The sequence below is a fragment of the Mytilus edulis genome, chromosome 6 (genome assembly GCF_963676685.1).
Source record: "Mytilus edulis chromosome 6, xbMytEdul2.2, whole genome shotgun sequence".
In the NCBI taxonomy this organism is placed as follows: domain Eukaryota; kingdom Metazoa; phylum Mollusca; class Bivalvia; order Mytilida; family Mytilidae; genus Mytilus; species Mytilus edulis.
The window spans coordinates 81,251,726-81,268,302 of NC_092349.1; the positions used below are offsets into that span (position 1 = coordinate 81,251,726).

General features: G+C 32.5%; 1 protein-coding gene across 1 annotated transcript; it reads right to left on the reverse strand.

The window, feature by feature from the left end:
* Nucleotides 1-5,350: 5,350 nt before the first annotated feature.
* On the reverse strand, nucleotides 5,351-10,080 carry LOC139526668 (uncharacterized). Its single transcript, XM_071321830.1, has 4 exons — nucleotides 10,070-10,080; nucleotides 9,721-9,884; nucleotides 8,602-8,815; nucleotides 5,351-6,032 (listed from the first exon to the last, which is right to left on the reverse strand). The coding sequence occupies exons 1-4, from the start codon at nucleotides 10,078-10,080 to the stop codon at nucleotides 5,531-5,533; spliced, it is 891 nt and encodes a 296-aa protein (XP_071177931.1). The 3' UTR covers nucleotides 5,351-5,530.
* Nucleotides 10,081-16,577: the final 6,497 nt, after the last annotated feature.

Genomic DNA, 16,577 nt, shown 5'->3' on the forward strand with positions numbered 1-16,577 from the left:
TGCTTTAATGAAAATGAAAAATCTTGCTTCAATAGTGCAGAAAATGAATAATATGTCCTCTTATTTTACAAAAATAAATAACCGATCAAAAACAAATCCTCCTGTCCCCCCTCCCCCTCCCCCCCCCAAACCAGAATATCAAATGGTCGTCCGTTTCTTGAATTTAACTTGGACGGTACGGTATTTTTGTAATAGGATTTTCCGACTACCGGCTTGCCTAAATAATGAATTATTGTTCAGAGGAAGACGTGTTTTTGTGCTATATAAAATTTACGAATACATACCTATCTTCAAATCATCAACAAAATGATGATAAATAATATTTAATATGTGTATTAATAAACACAAGATGTTTATCTCATTTCTAATTTTAGATTAAACAGGAATGGCTAAACAGTAACGGCGGCGGGAACACTTGAATTATGATTACTAGTATACTGCTTTTACAAAATTGTTTATTTTGTACAATCATTCATTTATATTGACAACGTTACGTGAACAAAACAAAAATCATATCAGGCAAAAATGTCAAAAACAGGGGCACAACAGTCAACATTGTTTTATAATCCTAATCACAAAGAAAAATTATCAACGAAGCATAACATTGCATATAGATCAAGCATATTAGCAAAATTAAAGACAAGCATACACAAATGTACTATAGTACAATACCACAATGTAAACTGATTCTACAAGTTTACCAATTCAACACTGTAATTAGATCTTTGAAGATTATGATATTGGTATAGAGATTAATTTTGCTATGCCCGTGTCTGTTGTGACGTTTTTGAATTAAACGAACGCAATCTATGTATTACTGGTAAATTATTAACCCAGGGATATCATTACCATAATTCACTTAAAACCTTTACTAAATTTTTCCATAGATATAAAGATTTGGTTTTTAAGTTTGGTTGCATCTCTAGAAAACTTATTTCAAACGGGATAGCACATCCTTATTTTTACGAAAATGTTTTTAACCGTGCCCGGAAATTTAGAAATGATCCTTGTAAACTTATCACTTCTTTAAATAAACTTATTCTAAAAGGTTACCAACTCAACACTGAAGATCATTGAATAATGTATTTATTGATATAAATATTGATTTTTTATCAGTAAATTAAAAGCAAACTAAATATAACTAGTATGTTATATACATATACACATTTATAGATCTACAATCTGTCGATACCTGTAACTTGGCATTGCACAAAGTCATGTTTTTCTCCGACTGTTCATTACGTCTTTACACTTAATTAATTGGACGTTGGATGTGTACGGATTGATATTTTAATCTGAGATGCAAGATAGTGGCTTTGATCTAGCTGTCAGATAACTGCAAGTACTCTCAGATTTGTTCCTAGTGTCTTTTTGATGTCGGGATGTACACGTATCCGGCCACTTCCAATTGTATTTTTGTCCATCTGATGAGTTAAGCCTTTTTCAACTGATTTGTATAGTCCGTTTTTAGGTTGAACTGTTATACCACTGTCCCAGGTTAGAATGAGTGTTGAGAGCCCGATAACATGTTTAACCCCGCCACATTATTTATGTATGTGCCTGTCCCAAGTCAGGAGCCTGTAATTCAGTGGTTGTCGTTTGTTTATGTATTACATATTTGTTTTTCGTTAATTTTTTTTTATATAAATAAGGCCGTTAGTTTTCGCGTTTGAATTGTTTTACGTTGTCATATCGGGGCCTTTGATACTGACTATGCGGTATGGATTTGGGTCATAGTTGAAGGCCGTACGGTGACCTACAGTTGTCTGTGTCATTTTGGTCTCTTGTGAATAGTTGTCTCATTGGTAATCATACCACATCTTCTTTATTATATATAAAGATTAATTTTGTTATCAGTAAATTTAAAAATTACTAAACATTTTTGTTATACACATATGCATTTTCATGGAACTGAAATCTGTTGATACACTGTACCTTTAATTTCACGTCTAAATCCAATGGACATTGAATGTGTGCTGATTGATATTTTAGTAGTATTATATATATGTTTTAATAAGTTGTTATAAGCTTCGACCTGTCTGTCAATAACCGAGAGCTCTCTCAGATTTGTACTTGGTGTCTTTTAGTTGTAAGGGATGCATAAATACCTTGCGTGTCCGTTCTGGGCTTTTGTTAGATGTTGTTTGCTTTGTATCGCTCTGATGAGTAAAGATACCTATACTTTTCACCAGGTAGATTTTTATAGTTTGTTCTTATGTCAAACAGTAACACTGATGTCACAATTTAGGGGAATATTGAGCGCTCGTAAACATGTTTAACCTCCTTAAGTCCTATTGCGAGACAATTGAATTGTTTCATATTTTTCAGGTCGGGGGCTTTCATAGTCGACTTGATATGTTGGGTTTTTTTCATTGTTGAAAGTCGTACGGTTGCCTGCAATTGCTTACATCTGTTCATTGAAAATTTACAGGCCAGCTGTTTCAAATTTTAAAGGTAATCATACCACAATTTCTTAGTTTTATATTCAAGCTATATTTTATATTCTGTTAACCTATATGTGGCGCTGCAAGATAAAAAAAACCAAAAGGTTTAACAAAGGTAATTCCATATATACAAGAGTTCAGGAAAAAGATGACTTGCATTTTAAGCATAAGCAGTTCTTCCTTTGTGAATAACATGGGAGAAAACAGTGTTTATATATCCCAACTCGTTCGGTTTGCCCGTGTGTGTTCTGATGTCATAGATTTTAACGAACGTAATCAATGCATTACTGGGAAATCGTTGTGTCAGGGATTCCGATACCATAAATTACTTAAAACTTTTACTAAATTTTTTCATAGATACAAATATTTCATTAGTAAATTTGTAGAAAACTTATTAAAAATGGTATTTCACATCCTAAATTTTATGGTAATTTTGTACTTAAAGCGAAAAAAACACTATGTGATCCGTGTAAACCTATCAAACCTTTAAACAAACTTATAAGTAAGGGTTATCGTACCAATATTGTAATTAGATCTCTGAATATAGTTTACATTGGCACTTATGTCGATTTTGTCATTAGAAAATTAAAACATAACTAATTTGTGTCTTCTTTTGAGGCGGGATGTGTGGAGACGCAGATACGTTGATTTTTGTCTCTGTAGAGGTCGCTCCTCGCTATCCTACTGCCTGTCGATACATTTATTTTTAGCATTGCACAAGTCATGTCTTTTGGTCTCTGATGCATGAATTTTTATTGATAATTGATTTTGGCTTTTAACTAGCTGTCAGTAACTGCCAGTACTCTCAAATCGTATTTTCTTTTTAATTCGACCTGTTGATACTATTTATTATGCCTTTTTGTTATTTTATATTAACATGGAACTTGTCTATATACCAGCTTTGAATATTTGGAATATCTTCTAATTTTCACTTACTACATTTGTATAAACTTCAAGATTTACTTGTATTATTAAAACCGTTTTTTTTTAAATGTGATAATTTTTCGAAGGGTTAAATATTTGCATTGTTGTCTTGCCATGGTTTTGTTTGGACTTATTTGTTTGCTTTTTTGGACTTGAATGTTTATCCCTAATATTTTATTAACTGTGCATTTACATTCAGATATCGCAGATCAAATTTATTCGTTCATAGTGTATTAATTTACGTTTTTTGATTGAGTTTAGCCTGCCAATTGATATATTATCGTATGTTTTTCTATGTTGTAATGTTATGCTATTGTTTCAGACAAAGGGAGAAGGTTTTGTACCATTAAAACGTTGAATCCCGCTGCAAATGTTGCACCTGTCCTAAGTCAGGAATCTGATGTACAGTAGTTGTCGTTTGTTTATGTAATTTATACGTGTTTGTCGTTTGTCGTTTTTTTTTAGATATAGATTAGACCGTTGGTTTTCCCGTTTGAATGGTTTTTCACTAGTAATTTTGGGGCCCTTTAAAGCTTGTTGTTCGGTGTGAGCCAATGCTCCGTGTTGAAGGCCGAACATTGACCTATAATGGTTTACTTTTTTAAAATTGTTATTTGGATGGAGGGTTGTCTCATTGGCACTCACACCACATCTTCCTATATCTAATACAACATGTTTGCAACACACTGGTCATCTTTATATACAAGAATTATCAACAAAATTGTAATTTTACCGATTGTTTCCTACATCTTTTTGTGAAGTTTTGACAAAATGTAGCAAAAGCGATGCATGCATAGGATAAGACTTTGACCCTACCGTCGCATCCTGTCGCGGTGTTTTTTCGAAGTTTGAGCGATTTTTAAATTTTTTGTCTGTTACCTTGATTTATCTCTTCTTAGTTCAATTAATCAAATTTGAACATCGATTGAATACTGTCACTCTTTATTTCAGCATTTCATATATATTTTTCAAAAAATCCTTGAAAAAATATGCGATTAATAAACGTAATGATTGTACACTAAACAAAGACACACACAGAAACGATGGTTCACAATCCAATTCATAAAAAGTAGATACATAATACAACAAACACGCTTAATACCTTGTGTGGAAGATTAACCAGTTATACACTTACTTCCCTACATCTATTATATGGTTAAGAATGTACAGTCGGTAATATCATACTATAGCCATTTACATTGCATAAAAAATTCAGTCAGGTTAACGAAAATAATGATTGGTTAAAGGAATATTCATGTGAAGCTGATGGAAAATTTTGTAAATTATCTGTGTTTTAAATATGGTACAACTCCGATTTGGTGTAGACAAATTAATTCACGATTTTATACTAGTTAAAATTTGTGCTTGTTTGGAATGCTCATTTTGTGAATAATATACAAATAAAAATAAAACAATTGGACAAAAAGGGATACACTACCAAGAATTTACCCACGTTTATTTTGGTACATTTCTACCCTCGTACATATTAGTACTGTTTGGCAAGACTGAAAACTTGTAATGTTATACTTTCTGTTATTCCAGTACTGTTAATTTTTATACAATAACTGACCAGACACAAGTTGTTAAAATTCAGTTTGGACGAATATTTTTTTTTCAAAATTTAAATATCGTCAAAGGAAAAAGGAAAAAGGAAACAACTTGTGTCTGTTTAATGACTGTATCGCAATTAATTTTATAAATTCAGTACTGATTTCTACAGTACTGTTTCAGTACAGTTACAGTACTGTCAGTATCCTATAGAATCCTTTCATATGAGCCCCATAACGATTTTACAAGTAAATATGAAATAGTATTAATTTTACTGTTATTTCTTTTTGAAACATGCACTCTATAGTTCGGATGCAAATGTTATATTTTAAAAAAAAATGCAATGATGAAGGATTAATTGTACAATGTTAGCCTGATGAGGTTAACAAGTAAAAAACATAATATGGTTATATATACAAAAAGGAAATTAAATTTCGTTCAATTTCTAATTAGCATGATTCCGCGTATCAAATAAATATTCGTCGTGTTTTGTGAACGTTCATTGAATCATATTCTATATTCTTTTGTGTAATGTTAAAATAACAATGATTGAATGTGAGGTTCTTGTGAGATTCCAGGAAATGGCACTTCTACATACATTTATTATGCAGTTATCATCGACCGGGATCATAGCAAACAATTGCCGATATATCGGCATGACTAACGTCGAATAGTTTCAAAAAATCCTTAAGAATCGTAGGAAGTTTTAACTCGTCGATTATTGGAAATACAAATGTGTCCATATTTACGAACCTGATGTGTTTCCGAATTTGTGTTCGAGCAAGGTGCTTTAAACTGGGCGGCCTTCCAAAACCTTTAAGTAAGTGATAGTCAGTTTCAATTTGAAAGTAATCGTTTTTAAAGCAATTCATATCAGATACGGTCAAATCATACCCTGAAGATACAAATGTTGCTAAAAATATTTTGTCATCAATACAGTAGTCCTCTTGCCGAGAGAACATACAGTGTTCCCCACATTGACGTAAAATATCTCCAAAACTATACAAGTTGGGATCCACTCCATGTTGTAGTAACAATATTGCTTCAGTACAAATAAACCACGGACTGGATATGTGTAATGTCGTTTGACGATTTGCCTCATAAACCTTACCTCTCCTGTTATATATAAAAGAAAGTTATAAATTGTAAAAATGAGGTTGTAATTACAAATCTGATTAAAATACAAATTCTAAATTCAGTTCGCCTATTGACTTTGTTATTGCAGTAATTTTACAGGACTACAATAAATGGAAGGCTGAGTATGATACAAAACCAATTACAGTAGAACCTGTGTAAGAGACCACATGTATTAAACAAAAACCTGTTTGAGAGGACTATCAATTTTAGATCCCTCTTTAGTGCCTTTCATATTAATTGAACCTGTATTAGGAGACCATTGTTTGGCTCTCCCTTGAATGGTGTCTTAAAACAGGTTTGACAGTTTAACTGTACATTGTTTTTCGTCGTTCGTCTTGTATTGTTATACAACTTAATCAGCTTGATAACTTTGTACATATGCTTATGTACTAAATATAATACGCATATTGAGGACGAAAACAAATTCAAACTAAAAACATTAGATACGTCCTGTATAAAAGCCCTCAAACATGAAGGTATAATGAACAGGAGAAAAACAATATAATAAACTCAACGGAAAATTCAAACAGAATCTCCCTTTTCAATGGGCAAAACCAAGAGCTCAAAGACAACAAACGAATTGAAAAAAACAGTCATATTCCGGACTGGGTACAGGCAATTTCATGAATATAAAATATTTTAAAGCTAGCTGAACATCCAACCTGTATAACAGTCACATACAATTTGATTATATTGACAAAACAAACCAGCTATAAAAGGTTAAATTATAAAATATTAGTGTATAAAGTAGTCAATGCTGTGTTATAATCTTCATTATTATAAAAACTAAAAACTGTGTTCATAAAGAAAAACAAAAATGGCACATGAAAAAAAACAGAAACAAAAAAGGGATGACAAGAAAACATGCATGAAATACTTGCATACAATATGTGCCACTGTCGTTATGTAACCACCAATCAATCATTTATCATATTGTGTTTAAGATTGTACGTGTGTAATTCTTAAATACCACTGAAAATGAGGGTATTTAGGATAGGGGCAGGAATTGTACCTTGTAAAAGACGACCTACGGACTTCAAATAGAGTTGTTGCTAGGTTTCTTGACATGCAGAGAGTACGTCACTTTTTTATCCGATGGATCGCATTTAACGATCGTGATCTGACCGGACGTTGTGGAGTACTTGCACATCCCGGACGGATAAACGTACGCACCACTTCGAATAATGTTTATAATAATGTTGTGTCATGTGTACTATTGTGTGTCTGTTTGTCCTATTCATTTTAAGCGACGGCGTTGTTAGGTTATTTTCGATTTATGAGTTTGACTTCCCTCTTGTATCTTTCGTTTTGTTTTTTTTGCTAGTCGATAGAAAACCAAAGTGAGCGTATAACTATTCCCCAGTCAACCTTGCGGTTTCTGATGTACGAGAGCATCATTTTTTTGTGCAACACTTTCAATCATTAGAGAACGTATTAAAAATATATAATGACTAACGATAAACTTCATTTTTTGTATATAAATTAGGCCGTTAGTTTTCTCGTCTGAATTATTTTTCATTGTCATTTCAGGGCCTTTTATAGCTGACTATGCGTTGCTCATTGTTGTAGGCCGCACGGTGACCAATAGTTGCTTATTTCTGTGTCATCTGGTCTCTTGTGGAGAGCTGTCTCATTGACAATCATACCACATCTTCTTTGTTATATTATCTTAGGTCAGTATAATTAAGGTGATCTGTATTTTAATTCCTATGCCTTCTGACTTATATTTGTGGCTTTATTGATGTATATTTTGTTGAAGTCCATCTGTTCGTTGCCATTATAACAGGTCGTGCCGATCTCTGCGTTATGTCTATGTAGGTTATGACTTTTGACATATAACAAAACATAATGTAACTGATATATAAAAAGAGAAGATTGGGTAGATTGCCAATGAGACAACTATCCACAAAAGACCAAAATGACACAGACATTAACAACCATAGGTCACCGTGCGGCCTTCAACAATGAGCAAAGCCCATACCGCATAGTCAGCTATAAAAGGCCCCGATAAGACAATGTAAAACATTTCAAACAAGAAAACTAACGGCCTTATTTATTTTAAAAAATTGAACGAAAAACAAATATGTAACACATAAACAAACGACAACCACTGAATTACAGGCTCCTGACTTGGGACAGGCACATACATAAATAATGTGGCGGGGTTAAACATGTTAGCGGGCTCTCATTCTAACCTGGGACAGTGGTAACAGTACAACTTAAGATAACTATAAAAATCAGTTGAAAAGGCTTAACTCATCAGATGGACAAAAATACAAGTAGACGTGGCCGGGTATTTATACATACTTTTTTTAGGGTTTCTGAAAATGAGAGAAGAGAAATATAAACTTATAAATAGTTTTTCAGTAAAACTAAACGAACTTTTCCCATGACAAATCACAAAAACACAAACGCTGACATAATTTATGATACTGCTAAGCAGGTTATACCTTTTTGTAAGGTTAAGCATGTACATTGTTATATTCTTAAATGATTGTATGTGAACCAGATATAATTTAAACATCAACATCAATATACAAGCACTTACCCTAAAAAAAGACATGGTCCCCAAGATGTAGTGTTTAGTTTAACCCCAGCATTTAAAAACTGCTCAAGTACTTTCAAAAACATTTGAGGACTACCAGAATGTCTTACGAATCCAAAAGCCTGAGGCCTATTTGGACCAATGATTGCACGTAGGTCATCTGGTTTCTGTAAATTTATACACTGTGGAAGTCCTTGAAATCTGTTAATGTCCACACCTTCAATATAATACACAACAGGTGCTTTTAAATAACTTTGATATACAAATGACCTACATTATATGTTTGAAGTACATTTATCAAATTAAGACAGCGAAATTAAATTAAATAATGTAGACATAGAGCGTTTTTAGTGTAGTTGTATATATGGATAGTTGTCCAAAGAATTATGATAGATCACTGATGTAGATATCATTAATATGGTTTATAAATTACAAATATGGAATTTTTGTCATTTTGACTTTAAAATTAAAATTATATCAACACATATGTATATCTTAAATTTCATTCTTTTATTCGATTTGATGCATATCGATATCTAGTTCCTACAAAAAATTGGGTAATTTGTTTTGATACTAGTATGTGTCATTTATGTCAAGGAATATTCAGTTTCCTATTTATTTCACAAGCTTAGATTATTTTGCTGATCTTCTTTAGTTAAACCGTTTCACAAATGATATCGGATACGTTCCTTACGTCGTAACTACAGTCCCCTTCTCCTTCATAAATGTGACCTACCGAATGAAACTATTTACCGGATTTGCTATCTCATAAGCAACACGACGGGTGCCACATGTGGAGCAGGATCTGCTTACCCTTCCGGAGCACCTGATATCGACTCTAGTTTTTGGTGGGTTCGTGTTGTTTATTCTTTAGTTTGCTATGTTGTGTTATGTGTACTATTGTTTGTCTGTTTCTCCTTTTCATTTTTAGCCATGGCGTTGGCAGTTTATTGTCGATTTATGAGTTTGACTGTCTCCCTGGTATCTTTCGCCAAAAGTGATTTATTTTAAAATGAGATAAAAAAAAAACCTTTATCTAAAAACCGCATGTTTATTGACTGGCTGTATGCAATGTTTGCCACTGGGCATTGAGAACCGACAATGAAAAAATATACCAATTACCTGCGTTTATCAGAAGTTTAACAATGTCAGCATTTCTATTATTTGCAGCATAGAATATGGGTGGAACACTGTTTTCGTAATTTTCATGTTGATCTCCCCTGGCAACTAAATTAACATCTGCACCTTTCTTTATTAATTTTTTAACAAGTTTAACATCATTATTCCTGAAATGTAAGTTCAATCAGAGGTAAACTGTTATTGCTAAAGATTCAACAAATTATTTAGGATTTTAATCTTGATTTTATTCCCTTTCAAAAATGTATATCCTGATATCTCCTTTCGTTAACATTAATAAGGACAATACAAATCTTCCGTCGTTTAATTGCATACCTGCATTTCAAAAAGTTACATCACACACATGTTGAACTCCGAGGAAAATTCAATACGGATATTCCTTAATCAGATGGCAAAATTAAAATATCAAACATATCGAACTGTCATACTCCTAACTTGGTACATGAATTTTCTTTAGTAAAAAATGGTGGATTAAAACTGGTTTTATAGCAACTAGTTAAACTCTCACTTCTATGACAGTCGCGTAAAATTCCATTATACTGACAATGAGGTGTGAACAAAACCAACAAACATAATAGGTAAATATGTCAAGAATAAGAGTACAGCAGTCCATATTGTGTTAATATCTCAATCACTATAAAATCAAACAAATATAAAAAAAAAACATAGGCACAATAATACAATGACAGGATGTATAATAACAGAGCCACGCCATATGTAACCAGATGCTCCACAGGGCGCAGCTTTATACGACCGCAGAGGTTGAACCCTAAACAGTTGGGGTCAGTATGAAAACAACATTCAAGCTTGATTCAGCTCTAAATTTGGATTGTGATTAAATAGTTGACACAGCATAGGTTTCTGACACAGAATGAATGTGGTCTAATGAATTTCTTGTTTTTGTTTTGCCTTTGAGCAATTTACTATGCTGTAGAATATTAATCCTCTCAAACAAATGTTTGAAGAAATTTTCTTTTTATTTATGAAATCTGAAATGAGAAAAATTGAACACTCCCCACCCATTTTTTTGTTCACATGCCCCTTTCCCTTATTCCAAAACTGATCTCAATTCAAATTTCTAATGGAGTTTGCAACAATAACTACTCGTTTAAATACATCATAAAATATTACAATGTAAAAAAAGTGCTTGTTATCACTGAATGGTAAAGATTGTATTCATCAGTTGCTAGTAAAAGTGAATATACATTGTACATTGTATAAACAATGATTTAAGTTGATTCAACTACTATTCTGGACAAAGAAAGATAACTCCAATTGAAAAGTTCTTGCTATTGCACAATATTGTGCAATTAGATGTTTCTTGCTATTGCGCAATATTGTGCAATTGAAAATACTTGCTATTGCACAATACTGTGCAATTGAAGATTTCTTGCTATTGCGCAATACTGTGCAATTGAAAATTTCTTGCTATAATTGAAGATTTCTTGCTATTGCTGAATACTGTGCAATTGAAAATTTCTTGCTATTGCACAATACTTAATATAATAATTTTGAATCCTGATTTGGACCAACTTGAAAACTGGGCCCATAATCAAAAATTTAAGTACATTTTTTAGATTCAGCATATCAAAGAACTTGATTCAGTATATCAAAGAACAAGGATTCAATTTTTGTTAAAATCAAACTAAGTTTAATTTTGGACCCTATGGACCTTAATGTAGACCAATTTAAAAATGGGGATCAAAAATTATGAATCTACATACACAGTTAGATTCGGCAAATCAAAGAACCCCAATTATTCAATTTTTGATGAAATCAAACAAAGTTTAATTTTGGACCCTTTGGGCCCCTTATTCATAAACTGTTATCACCAAAACTCCCAAAATCAATCCCAACCTTCCTTTTATGGTCAATTACCTTGTGTTTAAATTTCATAGATTTCTATTTACTTATACTAAAGTTATGGTGCGAAAACCAAGAAAAATGCTTAATTGGGCCCCTTTTTGGTCCCTTATTCCTAAACTGTTGGGACCTCAACTCCTAAAATCAATCCCAACGTTCTTTTTGTAGTCATATACCTTGTGTTTAAATTTCATTGATTTCTATTTACTTATACTAAAGTTATTGTGCGAAAACCAAGAATAGTGCTTGTTTGGGCCCTTTTTGGCCCCTAATTCGTAAACTGTTAGAACCACAACTCCCAAAATCAATCCCAACCTTCCTTTTGTGGTCATAAAACCTTGTGTCAAAATTTCATAGATTTCTTTTAACTTAAACTAAAGTCATAGTCTGAAAACCAAGAAAATGCTTATTTGGACCCTTTTTGGCCCTAATTCCTAAACTGTTGGGACCAAAACTCCCAAAACAAATCCCAACCTTCCTTTTGTGGTCATAAACCTTGTGTCAAAATTTCATAGATTTTTATTTATTTCAACTAAAGTTACAGTGCGAAAACCAAAAGTATTCGGACGACGACGACGACGACGTTGACGCCAACGTGATACCAATATACGATTAGAAAATTTTCAATTTTTGCGGTCGTATAAAAAGGGGACAAAAACACATAAAAAGTCATATAGACAAAGCATGTTAGCAAAAACACAATGACGGGATGTATAAGAACAGATTGACGTCATATAGAATAATGTATAGCTGGTTTTTTTTTTAAACCGTCCTTCAAAACAGTTTCTAAAGTTCTTGCCACAATTCTTTGTAAAGAAAAAGAGGGCCTCCGGTAAAATTATGTTAAATTTATGAATGAGGATTTTTAATTTTTTTTTTTTTTAGCTTTAATCTACTATTATCTATGTTAGTTTGAAAGATCATATACATCATCTCTTTGCAAACACCGTAACCTGTAATACATATCGCATATTCACATTTCCTGTTTAAGGTCATACAAAATGTAACTTTGTAAAATACATTTGTTTTCTACCACACTGACCAAAAATACACTAACGGCGGATACTAACTGTGTATCCAAACCTGCCGACTTAATACACTAACGCCGGATACTAACTGTGTATCCAAACCTGCCGACTTAATACACTAACGGCGGATACTAACTGTGTATCCAAACCTGCCGACTTAATACACTAATGCCGGATACTAACTGTGTATCCAAACCTGCCGACTTAATTTTGTATTCATGTTAAGCATTAACAAAAACCTTCTCAAAGACAATAAGAAGAAACATCTTGCAACATCCTTTAAAATTCACTTTAAGATCTTTTTTTATATTTTGATGTTGTTTGGTCATTCAATGACATAACATTTCGATCAGTGTATGAATCTCATATACCGCAACGAATTCAGCATGCAGGATACTTCAGAAACTAGAGAGCCTGTTTTATATGTTGATCTATTTGACAATATTGAGACAGATCGATCTTCAATTGATGCTTCATGCTCTTGTGTGGACACACTATTTTGACTTCATATCATACTTACAAAAATAATTGATATGTCTCAACTCAATATCAACAGTGTTGTCGAAGATCTTTAAATGCAACAGTCGCTTTTCTTGTGTTTCTGCTAATCCTACGTTTATGTTTATTACCTTCAGTTGTACTCTGTCATGAGGTTACTCATCACACTACTGGTGCTTCCATTACTTATCATGAACTGTGTATTTATCAATACAAAAACAAATCAAAATTACAAAATTGAATTAAATGGTGCGAAGTCAATAAAACCTAATCACAAATCAAAACGCTCGACTACAACAACAAACAGATTGGTTATATCATTACTTACAAACAAGTTATTGTCAATGCTGTTAGTTCTGTATGTCTTGTCCATCGATCAACTACTTCACCGAATTGTTTCGTTTCTGTCTGTATTTTCATTATAATTGTTACATCGACATTACTGCTGTCTGCTGTAAAAGAACAAAACATAGTAAAACATAATGTTAAAGAAATGCGTTTGTTTAAGACAATTGTCATGATTTATTTACACGTTAAATTTGTAATCTTTTAAACATGATTAGGGATTGTATAAAAAATACGTTAAAATCGACCTTCTAGTATACAAAAATTCGAAGTCGTTTTGTCTCTTTCTTCCGAGTCCATTCAGTTATTAAAATGAAAGTTTAAAATACACAGGAAATTACACATTTTCAGAATCAGTAGAAAAACGATAATCTGAATCTCTTATAAGTCAAGCCATTAACAACTGAGTTTTATCAGTTTGATCTTGTACTGTGCTTTACCATCATAGGCTTTGCTCATTGTTGATGGGCGTACATTGACCTAAAGTTGTTAAGTTCTCTCTTATTTTGAAATTGGAAAAAGATGGGAAATCATACCACATCTTCTTTTTTTAAATCAGTGTACAATGTTAAGGGATCACACATTTGTATAACCCCCGCCAAACTTATACGTCAGAGAAAGCAAATAACAGTCTATTATTTGAACTTGGAATTATTTTTAACTATGGAATTTGCTTGATTTCTTGTTATTGAAATTTTCAATAAATTCCACGATTATTCTGTACTGAAATGTTCTGTGCTGCGCACAACACTTTCTATTACAAAGAAAATAGCATATTTTCAATAGAATGTACTGTGCCGCGCACACACTACCTAACCAAAATACATTGTATGGAAAGTGTTATTAACCGCTCAAAAGAACATAATACAAACATGACAAAATAAACATGGAATTTATAAAAAAATTTAAACACAAGAAATTATGCGAATTCCATAATTAAAAATAATTCCAAGTTCAAATAATAGCCTTTTGAATATTGATAATGTGATGATGACTTAGCGTGTGTTCCAGAATACTTTTTTAAATGACCTATTAAGTATGAATACATCACACAGGTAGGCTAATCAAGAATATTGACGGCTCGGACGTTAAATTTAATGAGACAATAATATGTAGAAACTACATGTATGTATAAATATAGCAGTCTTCATGTCGTGTTAATGTTGAACCTCTGACAAAGCGAAGACATGTTTTCTTTGATAAAATGAATAATATAGAAGAAAGATTACTAAGTTTTCATCATTTTGTTTTTCATAACAAAAACAAAAGCTGGCCAGCAGTTTAAACATTAAGTGATGCCAAATAACTGGTGTCTGAAATATAAGATACTCTATCAATATTCATTGTAAATATCGTATGTAGATGCGTATTAACAGAAAAGCAAAGCGCACGTGAAAAATATAACATTTCACGAAATCAAATTCTATCTTTACCAGCTGTTCCGACAGGGCATCTGAAATGCATGAATCATCCGAGACTGATTCAAAAGTCTTATACAGGGACAAATCTTGCATCAGATTTAAGTATTATTCAGGACAAGTATATGACGCATCGATAATAAAATAAAGACACAGAGAGTATATGAAAACAATGAAATTACCACTTGTGTCGTAAATTCCAAACATCGTCCTGGGATTAGCAAGTGAGATTTGAAGAAAAACAATTGACCACTTACGAGTTGTCCACCAACCGGATATTTCGTCATTTATTCGCGCCGTAATGAAGTTGTTTACCAGATAGGATGATTGTCTGTAACGTGCACTATTACAAGCGTCTTCTTGGTCGTGATTTTGCAGTATAAACTAGAAATAATTGCTATCCCATAGGTAATTTATCCCAAGTCCCTAATGACAGCGGTACTGATTATCAATTACAATCATTCAATTTGTCCAATGTTCCGTGCAAATATGGCATCATATCTATCAACCGCTCGCTCAACATGAGAGGGAAGTGACTTTGCCCCTACACTCACGCATGATGTCCATTAAAACAAATGTTTTGGACGCAAATGCAACGAACTCGAAAGGGGTTTGTTGAAAAAATATTTCATTTGGAATTTGCTTTATGTACTAGAGATACTTGTGTTAAAATTATAATGTTTATATATAATGTAGATGTAACATATATACAATTAGGAAGAATATCAAGCACATTCGATTTGAATCTTACAAATTTGCCAAGCTTTCTTTAAAGCCACTGGGGTAAAGCTGATGACCGTAACTGCATTCACGGTCATCCCAAGATGTCGGATGAAAAATTAGGTCAGTTTCTGTATTGTCTGTTAAAGTGTTTCTATATCATTTTCTTTACAAATCATACATTGAAACGATGTAAATTTATAAAAGAATCACTCTGAAATCACTAATCACTTCCGAGAAATGTGCATGAAACGGGAAATTCGATTTAAAAAAAATCGTTCAGATGACCGTTAATCATAATCAAAATATTTTCAAGATGACCGTAACATAAAACAAGGATGACCGTGATTGGTAAAAAGATGACCGTAACTTGTAAAGGATGACCGTAATTTGTAAAGACTGACTGTAATTTATATAGGACGACCGTAACTTTTATAGGATGACCATCAATTCTAAGAAATATCCGTATTGTATTCAAAACTTTTTTGTTGAGTTTGTCGATATCAATAGGGGATCGGTTAGCGGATATAAAAAATATGTTTCATAAATTTTTTTTACACTATAATATAATTGGCCGTATTTTGGATTTATGACAATGATAGTAAATTGCATATTTCTCGTAAATAATGAAATATTTATTGATAACGACGTTAAAATTTTTAACACAAATTGACAGCGATACGACGAAAATTTGAAGAAACATGAATGTGTCCCTAGTACACGGATGCCTTATCTACACTTTCATTTTCGCTGTTTATTGGACTGTGAAAATGGGATAAAACTGTAATTTGGCATTAGAATTAAAAAGATCATACCATAGGGAAAATGTGTACTAAGTTTCAATTTTATTTAACTTGAAGCTGGACAAACGGACAAACAAACAGACGAACAGACGAACGTACGCACAGACCAGAAAAACATAATGCCAATAAATGGAGCATTAAAAACATTAATAATACATACGAATATT